Source organism: Polistes dominula, unplaced genomic scaffold, assembly GCF_049000335.1.
Source record: "Polistes dominula isolate Pdom_NZ unplaced genomic scaffold, Pdom_raw_medaka contig_77, whole genome shotgun sequence".
NCBI lineage: Eukaryota > Metazoa > Arthropoda > Insecta > Hymenoptera > Vespidae > Polistes > Polistes dominula.
This window is the reverse complement of record NW_028301152.1, coordinates 5,952,731-5,976,217: the sequence shown is the minus strand read 5'-3', so window position 1 is coordinate 5,976,217 and position 23,487 is coordinate 5,952,731. Positions and strand designations below refer to the sequence as shown.

The window sequence follows — 23,487 nt, the reverse complement described above, 5'->3', positions numbered from 1 at the left end:
TATCTTTCTCTCTCTCTCTCTCTTTCTCTATTCCTTGTCTTTTTATTTTCGGTTCTCATCATGCATTTTCGAAATCAAGAAACTAACTTGCCATACCTATTTATGTCTATTATCGCCGACTTTTTCGTCGTCCATGTTACCGGTGAGATCTTACAAGATACTCGTCTACCTTCGACTCGTATATGTCGAATAGACGTTCAATAATTTACTTTTAACGAGACATTCAGCATAAAGTACAAGAAAGGTACAACCGAGAGCTTCCCTCTTAAAATTGTCCTGTCATTGTTTATTAGACTTTCTAAACACTCATCGCGTTCTCTTTTTTTTTCTTTCTTTCTTTCTTTCTTTCACACACATATATACATATTTTTATACCCGATGATCGCTGGCGTTAAAAAAGCGGTTATTGAAGAATTGAGAATAAACAGGTAGAGTAACGATAAATTTTTCTTTGAAAGAAAACGATATCTCTTTTTTCTTTTTGTAGAAACTATCGATGGATGCTCATGGAAACGACTATCGTTTAAATTCGAAGGGTCATCTCTCTCTCTCTCTCTCTCTCTCTCTCTCTCTTTTCTTTATCATTCTCTTTATCTTTCTTTCTTCCCCTCTATTTTTAAATCTCTTCCTTTCTTCCTTATTTACCTCGTTCCATCGTTACGGGAAAGATGTTTACCTTCATCGGAGCGCGTCTAATCACCTTGTCCAAAATTGTCCCGGTTTGATGCTTGATTAACTAATTAAACAAGTTTATTCCCTATAGAACGAAGGAATCTTCTTAAATGCTGCTAAGTAAGTTCAAAAGTACCGCCTTTTCTACCTTTACCCTTTCGATACGGTTTTTTTATTCGCTTCCATTATACCTCAACTGTAAGAGCAGTCGAATTACGAATAAGTTGTCACCGTATTGAATAATTATAACGCGAATAAAATACCATATAATGTTAAATATCGAAGGAAAGTAATTATTATAATTAAACAAATTTTATAATAAAAAAGATTAAATAAAAATTGATTAATACACATCGTTAGTACACAGCAAGCGTTTATTGTTGATTAAGTAATAACATTAACTTTTAACTGTTAATTTTGGATAAAATGGACCAGAACTAAGAATATTTAACTTTAATCTTTATTTTCAAACGATTAAAAAAAAAAAAAAAAAAATACATTCTTTAATATTACCAGAGTCCCGGGGACTCGACATCATCAGTTATTCTCCTACTAGGTACATTATCAGTTAAAGGTTTAAAGGGTTAAGAACGTGTCAATGACGACAGGATATTAATGGTATTTACTTCGATGCCGTTGATTTGTGTTTTCTTATTTATTTATTATACCTGTTTTTGCATCCTAGAAAAAAAACAAAAAAAAAAAAAAGAAGAAACGAGAAAACAAAAACAGACGGGACAGGAAAGATCTCGACGGGAAACAAGGGACAAAATTATTTATGTAATTAAGACGAGTAAACGCGATACTCATGGCTCGCTCGCATGAAACCCAGGGAGGACGCGGTTGAAGCGATTAAAAATACATCGGAAAGTGCGTTCTCGATTAATTCCAGCGGGATGTCTTCCCCTTCGTTTTTTTAAGTTGTCGTTGGCGATCGAGAGGAGAAAGGGAGGAGTGGGAGGAGAATGCAATCCCTCTGTATACTTCGTATTCCCTACCATCATCAGCCCCGAGCTTAACGCGTCCTTTCCCTTTCTCTCTCTCTCTCTCTCTCTCTCTCTCTCTCTCTCTTCTCTCGGCTTCTTCAAATACTCCGAGCTAATTCTGTTTGGCCCGTTTGTTCTCTCTCTCTCTCTTTCTCTCCCTTTCTCTTTTATTCATTCCCCTCCTTGCCCTACGGCTCGCGGTATATTAATACGGAACACCGAAGCTCCTTATTGTTAAGGGCCAAGTACTTAGTTACTGCGTTAGAATGCTAATCCACGCTCTAGAAAATTGATTAACACGAGAAAAATGTCATCTCTTTGAGAGAGGCTAACCATAAGTTAAAATACTCAACATTGAAGAACAATGCGTTTTATCTCTTTCTTTTCTAAAATCATAATCTTCTCTCTTTCAAGTTTTATTGTTAGCCCTAATTATAATTAATTACTATACCTTTTATCATCTTTTTATTACTGTTACATTGAGTTAGCAAGAAAGTAATTTCGGTTTTCTAGTGTGAAATAAAACTCGATTGTTTCTATACAAAAAATGAACTTTAAATTAAATAACTAAATTTTATTAACTTTCTACATAAAACATGAACTTTAAATTAAATAACTAGAAAGAAAATTCTAACATTAACAACAGAATAACGAAACAAACATAACGTTATCTATTGATGCAGGCGAAATTACTTTCTTGCCAACACAATATTATTAATAATCGTCATTTTCATGCATACTTATGTATATGAGCTGTTTTTTCTTCATATTACTAGTAATTTCATGTAGAGTATACTTCAATTTATATGGAAATTTATCTTATTCTATTCATCGGAGATTTAAAAGTTTGATATTTAATTGTAAGAATTGAAAACGATAAAACAAAAAGGATGTTGTCAAGAATTTATTATTTGAACGTTAAAAAACGTCGAAAGAAATAGAAGCATTAGAAAAAAGACAGATTTCAGTATTTTATCACAGATCACACTTATCCATGAGTCTTTTTATAAAAGAGCTAATCCCTGTTCGTAGAAAGTGATTAGAGGGTAGTAAGAGATGACACGAGACACTCTCTTTTCTTTCTATCTTGGTGTTCTATGTGTGTTTTAGGACGGAAAAGCATCACTTAAGAGAGAGGATCAAGAGGACTGTAAGACGTCATCTAAGAGGATTCATGTCATCACTTTTTCCTTTTGGATTTTTCTTTCAGTTCACCCTACCACTGATTAGTCAAGAACATTCATCAAACAAATGGATTAAAATTGAAAATTTGTATTAGAACAATTATTACACGTCAATATAAATGTTTAGGATTAATTTTGATTTTTGAGTATTAATCATTTTTATCGCATAATTTTTTACTTCGATGATATTCTCGAAATAAATAATATCAATTTAAAATTTGTTGATATTTTTTTCCCAAAGTTAATAGTCCTTTTTAATTCATAAACTAAAACATTTAAAATGTAAAATAAAATTAAATATTCAAATGAATGATCTAATAATAATTAAATTAGGTAAAAAAAAGAAAGAACAAATTATTTAATTGTAATTATTTCGAAATTAGTTCCACACAAAATTGAAACTATGAAAATATTTTCGTACTTATATAAAACCATTAAAAAGTTTACAATTATCATTTCATTCATACTTTCCTATCTATTACAGAATAATAATAGCGTAATAAAACATTTTAAACTTATTACGTGATTATAATAAAGGATTAAAATGTTTGAGTAAATTTAATGTCGGCAAATTTCATAAAACTTTAGATCCACGAATGAAAGATCGGCGTTTGGATCGATTTCGAGAAACTAGTGTAAGATTTGCAATGGAATTTGCTTGTGTAGCACAGTCGTTCTGTTTCCACGTATTTAATCTCATGGAACGTCTATGACGGATGCACGCGATAATCGAGAACGATCGTACTTCCAGGGAACACAAGGCTTGCGTTCCTTAGAAGCGAATGGGAAGAGAGGTCTGAATAAGGACTAATCTAACGATGATAGGAATGCAAGCTTAATGTCGTTACCTAAGCCAGTTGAAATTGTGCTTGGTTTCAAGCCTGATCACGTATTCGAGACTATGGAATTTGATTTTGACTATTAGAAATGTGATGTATTTGCTAGTAGTGTGAAATCAATATTCATCTTATAATTGTCAGTAATTCAACTACAGTGCGATTATTAATACAAATCGATTTGTTTTACGTATTATTCAATTGATCGTCTCAATTCGTTTGACCAAAAATTATTTTCTTCGATTCGTGTGACCAGCCATTTGATTTTTGTTTTAGTAGATTACGTTATTTTTATTATATATTCTTGTTAAAAACATATGAAAAATCATACAATTGTTCTTAATATTAACAATTATCAAGTATCACGGGCCGTATGAAAAAATAATTTACCTTGTATGAAAATCAAATGACATTATTCGATCAAGATTAGTCACGAGGCTGACTTAAATATAAAGAAATTTTAAAAGTTAGATCAAAGATTTCAGAACAATCCTTTGTCTTCAACTCTAATTACTAATACATCGATAAATTGAACGAATTATATATTACAACATATCTAATTGCATCCAAAAATGTTCATTTACGTGAACGAGTGACAGAAGTATGATTTGACGCAAAAAAAAATTCGTAATTCTTTCGAAGATTGTTCTATGTTCGTGATGTGACGCGTTCACTGGTTGTTCATAGTCAAAGTTTGACACTGGCATGTTTCAATCGGTTACGAGTCCTTGAGGTTCGCCTCTAGTGCCCAAAATCGTTCGAAACTAAATCAATCGGATTTTTTTGATGATTTTGGTCATTGACAGAACATACGAGAGAGTCCGGATTTTCGAAACGGAATTTCTCTAACGAACGAAAATAGTCCACTTAAAGTAGCACTTCGACAGTGACTGGAACGTTCGTCAGAGACCCTTTTTTTCTTTTTTCATGGATGAGTTTATAGGAATAACAAAGAAAAAAAAAAAGAGAAGCTTCCGGGGCGGCATAGTGCAAACGATCCAATGCTGTTTCTCTTCGCAAGCTGTTGCTGGTGTATTTGCTGCTGGCGTTTGCTGCTGGCGAGCTAACCGTTTAGCACCCAAGAAAATCAACAGCAGCCTCAAAGAGCCTTTTCAAACAGAGCGTTACGCTGTTCGATTAGCGTTGCTGCACTAACGATCGAAGTTCGAAAAGGTTGGAAAAAAGAGGACGCTGCTGGACACACGCGTGGAACCTACGTAAATTCGATTTCACGGGTTTCTTGTATTCTCTCTCTCTCTCTCTCTCTCTCTCTCTCTCTCTCTCTCTCCCCTTTTATCTTTTCTTTTTTCTATTCATCTCGACACTTAATTAATTCATTCCATTTTTGTAACTCGCAATAGCCAACCATTTTTTCTATGATTTTTTTAAAATTACCATTTGGACAGAGGTTTGCTCGTTACCACTTATCGCGTATAATAACACGGTGCAAATTAGTAGTCCTCGGAATGTAGGTCATCATGAAGATGAAAGAAAGGAAGAAAGGTACACTCTTTCTCTCTCTCGCGTTCTTTGAATTTAAAATTTAACTCTTAAATATATTTGATCTTATATCTCTTTTTTAAGTTTCATTTAAAAAAAGTAAAAATTATTTAACGATCAATAGTTAGTAACTAACAAAGTCTGTACGAATGTCGTATAATTTGTTAAAAGGGAGGAAAAAAACATGAAAAGCGAAAAATCGAGGCGGAACGATCGGAAGCGAGAAAATATTCTATGTACCTGTACTGCCGTTCCAATGAGAAAAAAAACATTACGAGATGAATCCATCCGCATCGAAACCAAATGAACAACGAAGACGGCCGTTCTCTTTGTGCTCATTGATTCGGAACGACAGTGATTAATAAATAAACGAACGTATTCGGCGTTCTCTCTTATGTGTAATATTTACCTTATGTTAATAGGTAGGTAGGTGGTAGGTAGATAGGTGTAGGTAGGTAGGTTGATAGGTAGGTGTACGTACTACGAGAATGTTTCTTTCGGACTGTGTGAGACCGAGGGCAAGATAACTATGCATAAATACAACATAAAACGCGGTCATAAATTATGGATTCATGGAGATAAATTTGTTTGGTGGCGCCCGTACGAGAAGAAGAATCGCTAGCTAGAGAAACTTTCTTTGAAAAATCAGATATCACGTTTACAACGTGAAGAATTAAAATCTTGCTTTCTCGTCTAAATTAAATGACAAATTTCATTTTACAATTAGAGCAAATAACGGAGTAAGTACATCGATACAAATTAATTATTTTTTTTTATTTAATAACTAAATCATGGAAAGACGATCTCAGCTATCAAAGATAATTTTTGAAAATGGGAATCACTTTAATCGATTGATCTTTTTGGGAATAAAAGAAAAAAAAGAGCAGTAAATTATAGTAAAATAAACAAAAGTATATATACATATGTATCAGTGGAAGTCTGATCGATGAAATCGACTTGTCGCAACCGATCGAATTATATCGTCGCGGAACGTGTATCGACACTCCTAAGGAAATCTAATGATCTCTACGTAGCCGTAAAACGTGCCAGGTACGGTTTATCATTACGATCTCGAAGAACGAAATCGAGATATTCGTTCGACACCCACGTAAACTCACGACCGCGACGACGCTGTTCCTAGAGACCAAATGAAATATTTGTCCTTTGTTTCACAATTTTTATTCTCTTCTCGAAAGTACCGCGCGTGCTCCTTAGAGATGTGTTGCATTTGTTTGATAAAACCGGACAACAAAAAAATCTTCAAAGACCTTCCCTTTTTATTTTTCATATATATATTCTTATAAAAAAGATGACCACACCACATTAATTATGTTTCAACAATAATAAAAAGAAACATCTCACCTAAAATATATCTCTCGTTTATGACATTAGTGCAATGTTTTAGAGGAACTATGCTAAAACTCGGATTACTAATTCTTGGTGTTTCAAATACCTTTTCAGTAGAAGTAATACGTGTATACAAACTAAAGCGTATAAATGCTTATGCATGTATTTATGTATATACTTTACCTCTATAAAAGAGAAAACGGCGGTACGTCACACGGTGTTTAAATAAACGCATCCTTTCTCTCTCTCTTTCTTTCTCTCTCTCTTTCTCATTGGCGGTCGTCTCTCTAATTTGTCCGTTCAAACAAAAAGCAATTTGTTATCCAGCGAACTGACTCTTGGGCCAGTGGTACGCGCGGTATAGAAAGAGAGAGAGAAAAGCAATCGAATGATGCAAGATAGAAAAGGACGAAAGATATACGCGGGCAGTGTGAAAAAGAAGAGAAGAGAGAAGGGAGAAGAGGAAGAAGAGGTAGAGGCTGATTTAAACCTGTCTGGCGGCCCGCTGCGCGCTTAACAACTGAAAAACAAACATGGCGCCGAGAGAGAAAGAGCGACAGAGATAGCTTGGATTGGCCAGCGGGAGCCCACGTATGCCGTGCGCACCGAGACCATAAAGTGCTTCTGGTACCCCCATGGAACCCGGTTGTTTCTTCTTGCCGTTGTTTTACCCCGCGGGACGTCGCTACGGACCGCGAATGTAAGTACTTTCCGTCCACCGAGAAGGTGTCGGGAAGCTCCGGAATCCTTTTCTTTCCTTCTCTCACTCTATCAGATTTGCTCCGTATGCCCCCTTCCTACCACGTTTACAAATCCCTTGGACGGTGGTGCGCTTTCGCTATTCTTTGATGGGATACCAAGAACACGGGAAGACACACTTTTCGAACCTTTTGACTTTTCCTTCGAGAATTTTTCTCATTTTTCATATTTCTTTTCTCTTTTTTTTTTCAAGTTTCGCGTATCTTCGGTTGAGTTTGTACTCAATCCGAAGACACGGCTAGAGTTTACACTATTTTCGATTTATTACGAGGCCACGATCAGAATTTTCGATCCATTATCGTGAAGAGAACATACGTACTATCGATAAATGGTTTTTGCGATATAACGTTGCCATACTTGTCGCTATCCATCATGGCCGGCCATCGAAGCTTCGCCCGGGCAATCCTTTTAAAAGTTTAGATGGCAGATAAAAAGAGAAAGAGAGAGAGGAATAGGGAGAAAGACAAAAAGTGAATATAGAAAAAAATTTGACGGTAGATTCGAACGAGGATTGCAACGGATTTAATGGAACAAACTAGTGTGCGCTCACACGTTTTACCTCTCGTTAAGGAATGACGAACGAAAATCCAAATGCTCCAATATACGATAAACCTTCTTTGTCTTTTGCTATCTTTCTCTCTTTCTCTCTCTCTCTCTCTCTCTATCTCTTTTTTTTGTATTTTTTTCGTTGGCTCATTTCCCCGATTAATTTCAGCGTAATATTTCGCTAGAACGAGTTAACGATAATATTTCGTGAATGAACTTACACCAGGAGTGCTTGCTTGCGGTCCATAGGGATACCTCGTCCACTCGAGCTTCGCCTCCGCCGTTGTGTCCAGGAGAACGACTGAAATAAAAAAAAAATATGACAATGTTAGAATCAAAATAATAAATTTCAATGAGGGTAAAGAGAATAAATCAAACATTGATTTCTGTTTAAGTCATCGTTAATTATAATAATAATAGTAATAATTAAATAGAACATAAAGGAACAATTGAATGACACGTTGTTCTATTCGGTAAAGAACCAAGGCATGTCTCTTCTTCTTTTCATATTTATTTTTTGTTTATTTTTTTGTTTGTTTATCGTCAGGAGAACATTGTTGAGACAGTAATGAACGAGGGAGGAGTAAGCTTAATTACACGTGTTATAGATACGCGTCGAGAAATGAGCGTAAATACGAGCGTTACACGGAAATAATAATTGGAAGAAGGGTCGTAAGCAAAGAGAAAGAAAGAGATAGATAGATAAAGAGAGAGAGAGAGAGAGAGAGAGAGAGAGAGAGAGAGAGAGAAGAAAGAAAGAGAGAGATAAATCCATTTTAACGGGAGAGACTCGTGAGTAGTGCGGTACACGTCGATTTAGCAAGCGCATATCTCGTGAATTTTAATTAGACGAGGCAGCAGTAGCAACGACTACTGTACACCGACGATGTGTAGGCGTACGAGGAGCTCACAGCCGATGGAAAAGCGAGTCGCGAAGCGTTGTTCGGTAAGAGGAAGGAGGATGGGTGGTCGAAGGGATGGGTGGAGTTTGGAAGCAAAGAGAAAGAGAGAGAAAGAGGAAGAAAGAAAGCAAGTGAGAGAGCTGCTATGGTTTGGTCGTTGTTTTTCGACGCGTGGAGATGTTCATCGCGCAAAAGCGAAGTAGCGAAGAAAGCTAGCTGAAGCTACCGGAGGAGGATGGGTGTAACTCTCTCTCTCTCTCTCTCTCTCCCTCTCAAAATGGCGGCTTCTCGAGAGCGCGCTAAAACACCTTGCAGCTCGGCGGCTTCCGTCGCGGCGCTCTCCTCCTGCTGGAGGGTGAGAAGTAGGAGTCAAGGGAATGAGGAAGGGAATAGGAGAGAAAGCGAGAGAAAGTTAGACGAAGAGGAAAAGGAACAGGAAGAGGGAGAGGGTGAAAGAGAAACAGAGAGAAAAGAAGGAGGTGGCATGAGTGCGAGAAAGCGTATCGACCGGCACCTACACACCTCAACACAAGTTTGCCCTCACCCTCACTAACGTTCGACGCGCTACCCCAACGACAACAACGACGACGACGACGATGACGACGACGACGACGACGACGACGACGACGACGACGCTGAGCGTCGTTGGAAACCTCTCTCTCTTTCCCTTCTACCTTCGGCAGCCCTCGGGTCCTTGAATTCCTAGGGCAAAGTACCTCACAGCCGACGTTGTGTGCAATTCGTCTCCTCTCTTCTCCTCCTCTCCCCTTTTCCGCTCTTCGCCCCCCAAAACACATACAACACCGGATGGAATCTCAAAGGTGAAAACTGCGTACTGCAAAATCCATCCAGCAGCGCCCTTCAACCGGCGGCTACCAACCACCACCACCTCCACCACCCTCTTCTCTTTCCTCCAAGCTGCTGCAGTCACCCTTCGTTCCCTCCCCCCCCTCCTCACCTTTTCTCTCACTCTCTTTTTTTGCCACCCTCGCACACGCGAGACACGCCAAATCCCAGGGGCTCTCACGCCAGACGCGAATGCGTTTAGACGTGCGAGAGAATATATACTAACGATAAGAGAGATCGTATTGATATCCACTTTTTCAAAGTTATTATCGGACGAAGGTTAATTCTTATATATCGACACCAATTTCAGTTTATAATAAGCAAAAGAAATAATTCGCGTCTACCTTTCTGTGTCTTTTTTGAGTTTGGTAAAATTGAGAAAGAAAAGAAAAGAAAAATAGATGGACGATCATTAGAATTATTTTAGTAAATCTTCGTAGAATGTTTCAAGGAAACAAGGAAGATAGTAAGGAAGCAAGAGATAGCTAACACGTTGCTGTTTCATTGCGCCTAATAGGCTTTGCAGTCCGTCGGGTTGATTTAAGTGCCCTCGAGAAGTACTTTGGATATATAGGAGAGCGACGTCACTGAAGATCAGCCGATTTCGAAGAGCAAGATTCCACCCTCCTATCTATCTATCTATCTATCTATCTATCTATCTAGCTATCTATCTATCTATCTATCTAGCTAGCTAGCTATCTATTTCTCTCTTTCTTGCTCAAGCTCCTTACTTAATCCTTAATATACCTCGAGGCGGCAAAGCTTTGAGATTGACCCATTATTTGAACGAACCAGCCGGGTGGTCGGTCTTCACTTTGGTCCACTGACTTTCGCGCGAACGTGTTCTCCTCTTTATTCAATCGTTTTCATTCAGCGAATTATTGTTATCTATAAGTTTTTCACACGACGTCATTGATTGAACCAGTCATTCAATCAAATTTCAAAGAATGAGAGAAAAAAGAAATAAAAAATCTCAATATATTTCTTTGTTGATTCAGATGTCTTGAAAAGACAAAAAAATATAGTTATAAATATTAACTTACGAGAAACATTTCGCGATATGTTTGTAATGCGTTAAATTTGAAATTACAAGAATAGAATTGTCGTATAAAATCAGAGAATTTCTTGGAGAAACTTTTTCCCGGTTGAGCGGACGAAAGATCGAAAGGTTTAAGGTTTAAGATCGCACGGGAAAACTTAGTAAAAAAATTATTTTTTTTTCTTCGTGAAAAAAAGAAGAAAAAAAAATGCAGTAGCACCGGTTCGGGCGTCCTCTGAATTTTTCAGGAAGACGGTCAAAGAGCGCTTTGAAATTCCAAACGGCCTCGGGGATCGATTCGTAGCACGTAGAGCTTGCTAGAGAAGGGAGCAACCGGAGGAGAAAGAGTAGTAGTGTTGGTAGTAGTAGCAATAATGGTAGTAGTAGTAGTTGAAGAAGAAGAAGAAGAAGAAGAAGAAGAAGAAGAAGAAGAAGAAGAAGAAGAAGAAGAAGAAGAAGAAGAAGATGAAGAAGAAGAAGAAGAAGAAGACACGCTGCCGAAATAAAGAAAGAAAAGAGAAAGAGCATGGTAAGCTTGCAATCGTGCTTATGCTCGTGCTCTTGCTCGTGCTCTCGTGCACCGTACAACCGACACGTGCATTAGGTGTATGTCGCAGCACGGCGAGTTGGTGCAACGGACACGTGTCACACGACACGAGTCACTCGCATAGTCGCATTGTCGTCGTGGAATTCCTCGAAAGCAGACGAGTTTCTCTCCCTATTGGATTTACGAGTCGGTGCTCAGACAACGAGAGCGAGAAAATGTTCGTAATTATGTCACTCGCAAACGAGGAAACGCGGAATTTGCGTTAAGAGGGAAAGGAGGAGGAGGAGGAGGAGGAAGAGAAAGAAGAAGATGAAGAACAAGTCGATCCTATTCATAGGAAAGATTATTACGACGCTTATATCCCCATCTCATGAACTTTTTATACGAAAGTGCTTAATGTAATTGCTACGCCATATTGAAATATTCGAGCAACTATATAATACTTGTGTATGTCTATGTTGAAGCAATTCGTTCCATCGAATGAAATAACGGCGAGGAGGATTTGAGCGATAAATCGAGATAGAACGTTCTTACAGTTCATTTTTTTTTTTATCTTTCCCCTTTACCCTAAGGTTAGACCTCGCTTGAATACTTAAAAGTCTTCGTCGGATTCCCTCGCGGCTTGCCGCCATTTTTAAATCCCCGACTTTATCCCACGCTCCTGAATAAAAGAAAGTTTCATCGATATAGTAATATATCGTTGGAATATAAATAATATATATATCTTTCTTTCTCTTTTTTTCGGTTAGAACGCATTATCATCGAATTAGAAAAGTAAATTGTCTAATGTAGTAACAAGATCGTGAATTAGGATTTTTTAATTTTCTGAATATATTTGGTTAAGAGATACCGTCGGAAAATAATAAATTTAATAGAGCTAAAAATCATTGAATTTCGTATGAAGAAAAAATCGAGCAAAATGAAAGATAAAAAGGTCAACATCTCTATTCGTAATATTCCATTGGACATAAATAATTTTGTCTTAAAAAGAAAAAGTGAACTAAAATGATTTAAAAGGATTAACGTTTGGACGAATTCTCTGCTCTCATCTAGCGACCTACATTACCTAGAAATGGCACTTGCTCTAATTCCTGTTTCATGAAATTTCATATAAGCTCAAAGTCTCGATAAAAATTTCTTTCAAATTAAATAATAAGAACCTTTTTCTCTTCTTCGACGTAGCAATTAGTTAATTCATTTGTTCGAAACTAAGGATCGACGAAAATTGTTCTAATTGTTTATTAAGCCGACCAAAACTAATTTCAAACTTTCATAATTAAAATAATAATAAAACAAGAAAAAAAAACGGAAAAGAACAAAGAAAAAACAAGAAAACGAGGAAAATAAATGATCGAACAAGCTAAGTCTCATCTATACTGCATTTTCCATAAGACTAAACAAATATGTGAGTGAGAAATCTCATTATTCCTTTCTCTTTTTTGCTTCGTAGGGAGCACATATAAATGATTAAAATTAATGAAGTAGCAGGCACGCCAATAGCGTTAGGACGATGGATCATAAATTTCGAGGTAATTAATAGCATTTCTTGGAAATATCATGAGAATATTGACAAAAAAGAAAATTATTCGAACTTCCTATACATCCTCTTTTCCCGATCTTACAATTACTTAGGTACATACATTTAACTCTACGCGAAACCTTTTATAAACGAACGTTGTAAATCGAAGCGGTTAAACGTAATTAGTATCGAACTATTTAACTTGGAACGACAATAAATGTTCGGATCGAGTTTCGCGGTAAATTACCGGGCGATAAATGTACCGTTCTCTAACCGTGCTTTGTAAAACTTGTAACGGTAACGAATCGGATTCTGTGTATGGCACGGTTTTACGAAGTATTTTCTTTATACCATTCCTGCCAGCCAATTCTCGATGAGGAAAATAGGGAAAAATGATGAAAATCATACTAGGTTGACATACTCATGCATATTATACATATGTATACCTCTAGGTATACACACACGCAATATACGTACGCATATATATGTATGTACGATATCGTCAAGCCTCCGAACTGAAGTCCGGTTTAAACGTGGCGTGACATTTTAAACCGAAAAAGGCTGACAGGGAGACGATGCACGAGCCGGTCTTTCGCTTTGAACATGACATCAATTCGATTTCGTTAAAATTGTGACTCGTGTCGTATTGAGCGACTGACACAGATAGGCCTTTGCCGATACAACTTTACTAAGAGAAGGGAGTAGGAGAGTAGGTACTGCGGGTTGAGAAGATGAACGAGGTGAAGGAGCGTGAGAGCTCCAAATGGAAAGAGAAAGAAAAGAACAAGAAGAAGAAGAAGAAGAAGAAAAAGAAAAAAGAAGAGCAGAAGAAGAGGAAGAATAAGAGACAAGTTTCAAGGGTCAGTTTCGAATTATTATTCTCGAGCGTGTTTACCGAAGAACGGAAAGGACTTTAACGGACCGGGGCCATTCGTTCGTTTTTTTTTCATCCTTCTCATCATTTCCTACCTTCCTGTACTTTTCCTTGCTTTACTTCATCCCTTTTTCCATTCGTTTTCTACCGAGTGAACGCTGATGTCATTGCACGCGTGTTCATGTAACCAATGTGGAAAAAGAAAAAGAACAAGAGAAAGAGAGAGAGAAAGCGTGTTCTCGCGAGACGCACCGAATTTAAATTTCAAATTTAGAGTGTGTCGTAGGGTGTGACGGTGGTATGCATGCCGTTCTCTTCTGGCCCATACCATACTCTTTAGAGTCTACTCTCTCGCACTCCTTCTTCCTATTCCTTGATCCACCCGCAAAAGAGAAAGAGAGATAAAGAAAATCCACGATCCCTCATATTATTCGAACGAATATAATCTCGTATTATATACGATTGCTCTACACGTTGGTACATATGTCTGTATGTAGAAATGTGTATATGATTCTAGTAATTCTGATGAGTTATTTGGATTGTCGGCACTTATTCTAATGTTATATCTGTACGATCAAATAATTTTATTATTTTTATTTATTTTATTTATACTAGTTTCTTAATAGAATACAACACTTTGTAATCAGATACAAATTGATATAATTTCTACATATTTCTTTCTTTCTTCTATAATATTCGAGATATTAATTGTACATTTTTTATTTAATTCACAGGGTGTCCTAAAATTTGTTTTATTTAATTTCAGTATTATAAATACTTTTTGATGAATATCTAGAGAGATGACATTATAGGTATAAACTTTTATGACAACACTGTAACCGAAGATTCATATATTGAAATAAAATATAAAATATTCAAATTAAATTAGTAAACTGACAGATATTAACATATTTGTATTTATCTTATTTAAATAAAGCAACTTTTAAAACATTTTTGTATATCGCAAGTTTATGTTACAAACTCTTTTAATGCACGATATATTATAATCTATTCAATGAAATAATCTTCGAATAATTATAAGTTCATAAATACGTAAATAATCTTAACAATGTAACTTTTGTAAACGTCAAATAAATAAATAAAAGAGTTATTTATTCATTAAAACTCTGTTGGAGAATTAAAGAACGGTAAAGCAATGAGAAGGATAGTCACGCGGTCATAATGAAAAATAATTATCTCGATAAAGAGATAGGCAGCTGGAAGAAAGCTTCTTATTACTTTTTTATTTTTTTTCCTTTCTTTTTTTCTTTAACACAAAACCTACGCGAATGCGTCTGGTTTTCAATTCTCGAATCTCGTATATAATATAAATCCTTACCATACGTACACGATCGAAGAGGAGAAACGCCAAGGAAGAAGAAGAAGAAGAAGAAAGAAAAGAAGAGAGAATGCTCTGGAGCTGGACAATAAATCAATAGCCGAGGTCACAGAAGGAGATGGATGTGTGACGTAACGAGCCTGTTCTTACCGTACGTTACGCTGGTAAGAGGTCGGAATCTTTCCCTCTTTTTCTCTCTCTCTCTTTCTTTCTTTCTTTATTTCCTTCCTTCTCTCTTATTCCTTATTCGTTCACTCACTCTTTTACTTGGTTACTTTCTCTCTTTCTCTTTCTCATTCTCTCCCTACGTATCGAAAGACACGATTCAATCGCGCGCGAAAGAACCTGTTGCCCGGCTCGAGAGACGAACGCTCGCTTGCTTGGCTACTCGAAAGCGATTAAGATTATGATTTTGCCTTCTGTGAGCAACACGAGCTCCTTTTTTCTTTCTTTCTCTCTCTTTTCTCCCTTCCTTTACCTCTTTGTATCTCTATTTTATTTTTCTCTTTCTGCCACTTTTTATTCCTTTTCTTAAACTTTTTTTTATCCCCACTCAAGAGTCCCAAGACAGGACTTAAAGTATATGTATGTATGTATGTATGTATGTATGAATGACAAATTAACGGTGATATGACTCGTGCTGAGTATACCCTGTCCTTATTTTCTCGATCGATTTTTTAACGCATAATTTTCCAATTTTCTCTTTCTCTGGAATTGAGTTTTTTTTTGTATTTTTTTTTTTTTTTATATCGTTGTAAGTACATTCATTCTTCTCAATCGATTGAATACAATGATATCAATTTTTCACGGCATCATTCGTCGTTAACTTGTGTAAGAAACTTTACTGCATTCCAAACGAGTACGAGCTTGACACCTTTTTATACTTTCGCTCGTCTCGGAATCTTTCAGTCTCGTGTACTCGACGTTTTAATCTTTCTTCGAAGTCGGTAAATATATGTCATCGTGTTTTGATTCTTGGAATACAACGCGATATAGACAAATGAGAAAATATTTCAATATCCTTTCTTTATTCCTATGCCATTTGTTTTGTTGAAATTTATTGTGTTGTGTACTATTATAATATAGTATCGAATTTTCTTCTATACAAAATAAACTTTGACGTTTATTTCTATTCGATATGTATTTATTGCACATGCACTGTTGTAGTAATCTTTTCTATGTCAACTGAACTGACGTACTAGGTAATTGAATTAAATAAAGGTAACAATCGAAGCGTTGCAGTTGCAGTGATAATTAAAATGATTAAATTACGGAATTCAGCAGTTGTAAAATTTAACTTATAAACGTTATCTTTCGTTAAAATTGTTAAGACATGTCATCGTGTTCGATTCTTAAAATAAAGAGTCAAAATACATAAAAAAAAAAACTTACACGTTAATAGCTTTGAAAATAATTTTTCATTTATTTTTTGTTTTTGGTCAAAGCGATATTATGCCTCAAGCTTAAAAAAAAAAACAACTGGCGACTTAGGTAGGTGCAATTAAAGCAGTCATTAAAATTGTGTAATTACAAAACGTTTCTTTGTCGATTATTCAAATGAAATTTCAAATATAAATGTTAAAATATAAACGATAGTTGTGAAATTATTCGACCTCTTTCTTTATTCCTTTTTTTTACTTTCGTTCTTTAAATAACTCTATGAGCTCCCTTATCGATGGAATATCGTAACCATCTTGCGGTTAACCATTCAACGATATCCATCCGACATTGCACACTGCCTTCGCTGATCTTCGATGTTTTAAAATGGCGTCGTGGTTATCTAAACTAGTGGAACACGATCGTTCGGGAGATTTCTGATGTTCCATCGAGACGACCATGTTTTGTAAATCATATAAGTACTTATTTACGTATTATTTATATATTCAGAGGGTATGTATTATACATATTAGAATACTTATGTAAGGTATGAAAAATATCGTTTTCTTGTTTTTTTCAATCATGCCACAACCCCATATTGTCAAGTGTTCCACTTATTATTTTTCCTTGAAAAGCTTATTCTTTACAATCTTTCGTCAGATGTCCTAAACTTCTTATTCTTATTACCTTGAGCCACATTAAAAAAAAAAAAAAAAAATAAATTATATTCGATTAAACATAATATATACTAATTTACTGAATGATTTACAACAAAAAAATATAAAAAAATGTTTTAAGGAAATTTACGAATATTATATTGAACCTCATGCAAGTAGCACATTAAACAACTTTGTTTTTAACTCTAATACAACCTATACTCTAAATGAATCGTACACTCTACCTTCCATTCCTTTTCAAATACCTATTTTACTGGGTTAAGTAAAAAGTTTCTTCATAATTTTAATGCAAAACTGAAACAAGTTTCTTTTTTCTTTCATATTTTGAATCCAATCTGTTACAAACGGTTTAAAACTGTTTTGTAACTCGTGTTTAGTTCTTTATCGATATCTGTGTTGTTTTCATGTTATATCATGGTTGTTTATGTACCGGTATACCTAATTTTTTTTCACGATTTCATTGTCATTTCCAATGATTGATCAACCAAAGTGAAATGTGTGTGGTACATCTTTAATATAAAAATTTCTTGATGGAAGATACTTGAAACAGCTTTGTGCCACACGTATACATACTCCATCATGTCTTTAAACATCACAAATTTGTTTACTAATCCGAGTTGTTTTCTTCCCTTTTTTTGTAGTAAAATTTCAAAATATATAAAATTCTTTTTAAATGTTTACTCATTTTTAAATTGTAAGAACCTTTGATAAAATAAACAAATATCACAGCTTTTGTTACTGTATTATATTTTATTACTGTATGATATGCCACCTTTAAAATGCACGCAAATATTTCCCCATCTGATTAATATTACCAAAGTTATGCGATCCTAAATCCATTTACTAGAAAAAATACGAAGAAACTTTTTACTCAAACCAATGCTAGAGATTATATTAATATAAAAGTTTAGGAAAAATTATAATGAAACTTAATATTGTTTCGAAAACCACAGACTTGCTTTTACTCTCAGTTTGCTCATTGTTATAATATACTGTATAAGTTAAGAGGTATCTAGGACAAATCACTTGAATATCTTTTACATTTTTACCAAGAGAGAAAATAGTGTAAAAGTAAGAAAAGGAATTCTTCAATTCATCTATGGAAAAATACTTTATAGGTATTCGTTCGATTCGTATTGATATTCACTTCTGTTCGTCATAAAATATAGATTTAAAAAGAAAGAGGAGAAAATTATTCTAATTTTTGTATCTTTTCTGTATATATATCCATATATAGAACTTAAAGTTAAAATATTACATTGATACAATTAAAAGAAGACATTAAAGAAAAATTTTAGCAAATTTTATTGGATATCATAGCTGGTAGCACATTATTTTCCAAAAGAAATAAGACCTAATTGAATACTTCACAAATCGATCGAATAAAAAAAAAAAATCCCTTCTTTTTATGATCCATTGTAGTTTACTAGGCTTCTCGATGTTAAAGAAAAAAAGAACGGAGAAAATATAACGCGAGAGGGGGACGACGGTTCAATGATTGCCAGGAAAAAGTAAAGAGAGAGAGAGCTTGTAATGACTTTACTAATTAAGAAGAGGACGAATGAAAACACATAGGTTGGTAGTAGGTAGTTAGAGTAGGAAGGTAGGTAGGTAGGAAAACTCAACGATGTATTTATTCCGATTTCGTCATTCATGTGAAACTCTCGACAAGTGAAATTGCGAGCAAAGATAGTACCCATCGTACACCCTCTCTTACCAACGTTGCTTATATGTTGCTCTAATTAACGTTAAAAGAAAAAGAAAAAGGAAACAAAAGAGGAAGAAAAGAAATTGAAAAAAGGGAAATAAAAGAAGGAATAAGGGAGAGAGAGAGAGAGAGAGAGAGAAAGAAAGAGAAACATAGAGCCATATAAGAGAGAAAACACAATTCAAAAGAAAATGTTTGAATCGACATCGAGAACGTTCACTATGTTGAATCGTGTCTATTTTAGATACCAATTTGAGTCCAGACACCCAGCCCAGACACGAAAAAGCGAAACAATCGATTAAACGAAACCCCGATTTCTATTTCTATTGATAGAACGACGGACTAACCGAGGATCCTCCGAAAGCGAAAGCTCAATGAGCGTTTCATTCTTGCTTTCGGAGAAGAGATCAACGTACTCTACCCCTTTCGTTCTTCGCATGTTTCTCATCCTTTGACTTGTTTCGGTACGATTTTCGAATGAGCAAAGTGATTTCGATTTAGTCTTACTCTTGGCATCACGAAAATAATGAATATTTTTTCATTTTTATTTATTTGGTCAGTATGTTGTAAAATAAATGATTAGTTAATATGAATATTTTTTTTACCACACACAATAATTTATTAGTATTTATAATAAGGTCATAATTATGTCAGATTATATATGTGTGATACAATTATTATAATAATTATTACAAATATACAATACGAACAATTCAAATGAATTATTTGCTATTTCATTTCTTGAGGAAAAGGAAAGAAAAAGGAACAGAGAAGAAAACATTTAAATACACGAAGCGAAAGCGAGTTGATAGGTTCGTCGTTGACATGTCGTTGATCATGAATAGGAATTAAAGAGAATCAGAAAGCGATCGATTAGCTCGTCGATCACAGAAAATGGAAAGGAGTAGGACTAACAACAAAAGGGGAAGAGAAGATCAAATGGGCGAAAAGAGAAAAGAAAAAAAGAGGAAGAAGGAAAATAAGAGAAGAGAAGAGAGGAGAAGAGAAGAGAAGAGAGGAGAAGAGAAGAGAAGAGAAGAGAAGAGAAGAGAAGAGAAAAGAAGAGAAGAGAAGACCACCTACGTTCAACGGAGTTACGTCGAGCGGATATAACCAACGATATACATTCCTCGACTTTATTTCGGCTCTAAAAATGCCGCTACGAGGACCGTCCTGACGTGAGCGTCGCATGGCTCGTCTTTTCCTCGATTCTTTCCAACCTCATCCTCCTTTTCTTTCTTCTTCTACTTCTTCTACTTCTACTTCTACTTCTACTTCTACTACTTCTTCTTCTTCTTTTCTAAAAAAGGAAGACAGAAAGATAAAGAGAGAGAGAGAGAGAGAGAGAGAGAAAGAGACGCCTCCATGCCTTTGGTTTAACGGCCTTCCAATTTGTCAGAATTTCTCTCTGTTCTTTCTCTTTCTCTCTCTTTTTCTCTCTTATATCGTTTTCCTACTCCATCTCGAGTTGTTCTTCTCTTTATATATATATATCTTCTCTCGTTTCATCGAGCTACGGCCTATCGGCAAAGTCTCGAAGCATCGAGAAAGGTGTCGTTGACCCATCTCTCTTACCGCACGTTCTCTTTCTCTTTTTTTTCCTCTTTCTCTTCTTCTCGAACGGTGCACTCGAGAACGTGCACCGAAGCGTACTTACCTCGATTCTCTTCCCGAATTCTCGCCGAATTTTTCGAACGGTAGGGTGCTTTAATTATCGGATCTGAAAAAAGGGTTTCATCCACCATCCATTGTACACGTTCTCTGTTCCCATTTTTTCTCTTTTCAAAAATTAAAAATAAGAATGATATAAAAAAAAAAACACACACACACACACAGATCTAAGTACGAGCTTGATAAAAATTCTACGAATCATCATTATCGCGAGAATCAACGTGGAAAGATCGATCATTAAAGTTTCGTCAATGGGATATCAATGGGATGGTTTGGTAAACGAAAATACGAAATGCTCGGAAATTTAAAACCTGGTTCGTCCCTTCTCGGCGGGGTCTCGTAAACGAATGAAAGAACTATATATATATGTATGTAGGGAGAGAGAAGCATACATGCAAGGTCGAAGGAGGTCTGGATGAGGTCCGGAGCCGGCTCGGCCCACGCCAGAATGGGATAGCGTGCAGGCACGCCTGGAATTAACATTTACATAGCGTTATTTCTTTGCGCATAATGTATGTACACGTGTTAAATCAATTATTTAAACAATATACCGGGGGACTGGTATAGACCGCAGCAGAAGAGAGCGGAGCCGCGTCCGATCTCCCCCTTCGTTTCTTCTCTTTTATTTTTTTTTGTTTTCCTTTTTCGTTTTCTCTTTCCACATCTCTTTCCGTCGCCCACCCTCTATCCGTCGTTCATCGTCGATATACTCTCTTCTCTTTCTTTTTTTCTCTCTCTCGTGAACCTCTTTGCATATGAATCTTGAATTTCAATTGTGCTTTTCAAGTGCGCGGCCCTTATTCTCTATCTCTATCTATCTCTATCCTGTCTCTCTCTCTCTCTCTCTCTCTCTCTCTCACACACTTCTGTCTTTCTCATTCTCCACCTTTTGTTTCCCTCGACTGCTGCTCCGCCAACAACGCTTTTCCCCTTCTTCTCTCTTTCCAACCCTTTCTCCTATCACCTATCTTCTTTCACTCTTTTGATTCACGAAAAGAATGAGATGTGACAGTAGCGATACTTTCAAATAATGCGGAGAATGATTAAAAAAAAAAGAAAAGTAAAAAAAAAAAAAGAAAAAGAAAGAGATAAAACGAAAAATCAGAGAGCGATATATATGGAGGATTATTTTTGCCAAAAGAAATATCAAAAAGAATTATATAAAATGTCGTTATAACCTTTTGTCATTCATTCAAATGAAATCGAAGTATCTCGAGATTATCTTCTCCGTTAGCTCGAAACTAATTCAAACTTACTTATAGTCTTTACCTATCTTTCTTTCTCTCTCTCTCTCTCTCTCTCTCTCTCTCTTTATATATATATCTTCCCTTTTATATTCTCTAATCGTTCCCTATGATGCCCGTCACACAGCGTAGTCCACATTAGCATCTAAATCACTCGGCGTGGTTTTAAAGAATCGCTCTCCTCTCCAACAGAGAAGGTGATAATCAAGTTTACTATACCGTCTTGGTGACTCTTTCGTCGTCTTTCTTATTTTTCTATTATATTTATCTTCTTTAACTCGCTTGAATTCATCGTCACATAGAATACATGTTATACATATATAATACCTACGTACATATATATATAATCCCAGTCACATCTCTTACTATTTACGGGAAAAGTTAATATAACTCGCACGTCAATCGTTATATGCATATTTTGTGTTCACTATTAATAACCGAGAGTTGATCGTTTTGAAATAATAAAAAAGAGGAAACAACAAATAAAAAGTGTTGATAGAAGGAAGGAAGGAAGAGGGATTTAAAAGGAATGCATCGAATCGAGCCGTCAGATAAAAGGAGAGAGAGAGAAAGAGAGAGAAAGAGCCAAACCGTCAATTTTCCATACCCCCTTACCCTACTACCCTCCCTCTTCTTTTTTTGTTGTTTTAATCCACGCACGATTTCTGAGCGACAGGGAAAAAAATAAATTTCTCGTTAGAGGCGACCATCGTTCGACTCGTTCGCAGACCCCTCTCGAATCCTCCCCACTGCTCCTCACCACACCCCCTTACTCTATTATATTCCTCGTCCTTTTTCTCCCCATTCTACCAAACCTAGTAGTAGTAGTAGTAGTAGTAGTAGTAGTAGTAGTAGTAGTAGTAGTAGTAGTAGTAGTAGTAGTAGTAGTAGTAGTAGTAGTAGTAGTAGTAATAGTAGTAGTAGTCCATCAATTCGTCGAAGGGATCAACGAAAATGACTGGAAAATTGCTAGAGCCGTAGCAGACTACGATCGTCATGCGATCGTCATGCTATCGTCTAATCGTAAAGAGAGTGAATTCTTGTGTTCCTATAGTAGCTCTCTATCGTTGTATACGAAATTTTTATTGTCAATTTATTCGGGTCAATAATTATATGTGTCTTAACCGTTATAATGCTGAACAATGATATATCGTTGCGCGTTTATTGCCGCAGAACTATTATTATTTGCTTAGCAGATGGCAATTCGAAGTTGACTTATAATATTTACAAAAAATAAACGCCTATGGACGATTTCAAAATAGTACAGCTGATCGTAAGCTTGCTGCACTATTTTTTTCTATTATGGTATTAATCATTTTGTTAGGAATTATTGAAAGTACGATCTCTTTTCCGAATTATCGGCAATAAGAAAATTTTCCTAGAAAAGTCAGATTCTTTGTACACTTTTAGTAAGAACGTGAATTTTCAAATAGAATTTTAATATTTTAGGTATTTATATGTATGTTAAATATAAAATTTGATCAAGAAAATAAGCACAGTTATAGTAACATCTTTAAAATTCTTATATAGAAATTTTCTTAAAACGCTTAGTTATTTCATATAAGATCAAGTTTTTCACGAATTAACTGAATTAAACTCATTAGTAACGTAATACGTATATAGTAAACGTGTATAACTATGAAAAAAATCTATAAGAGCTAGGTTAAAAGAAAAATAATAATTTCCTTTCTAGGATATCGTATATATCGTATATATCTAGATTCAAAGGAAAATGCATACGCGACCATACGTAAATAAAATGCAAAAAGAAAAAAATTTAAAAGAAGAAGAGATATACTCGAATCGGTTTACTTCAGCCGGTTATCGTATCACGTACATATATTTATGTATAATATGTAAGTAAGTATGTATATATATGTAAGTATGTATGCGGGTATATATATGTATATATAC

At 35.5% G+C, this 23,487-nt stretch overlaps 1 protein-coding gene across 16 annotated transcripts in view; it reads right to left on the bottom strand.

Moving 5' to 3' along the window:
• Eph (Eph receptor tyrosine kinase) overlaps positions 1–23,487 on the bottom strand; it is a 94,055-nt gene that overhangs the window by 54,122 nt on the left and 16,446 nt on the right. For all 16 annotated transcript variants that reach the window (XM_089178357.1, XM_089178364.1, XM_089178367.1 and 13 more), the window contains exon 2: positions 8,052–8,131. In XM_089178357.1, coding sequence (XP_089034483.1) covers positions 8,052–8,131 — 80 coding nt within the window. The remainder of the gene's footprint in view (positions 1–8,051; positions 8,132–23,487) is intronic.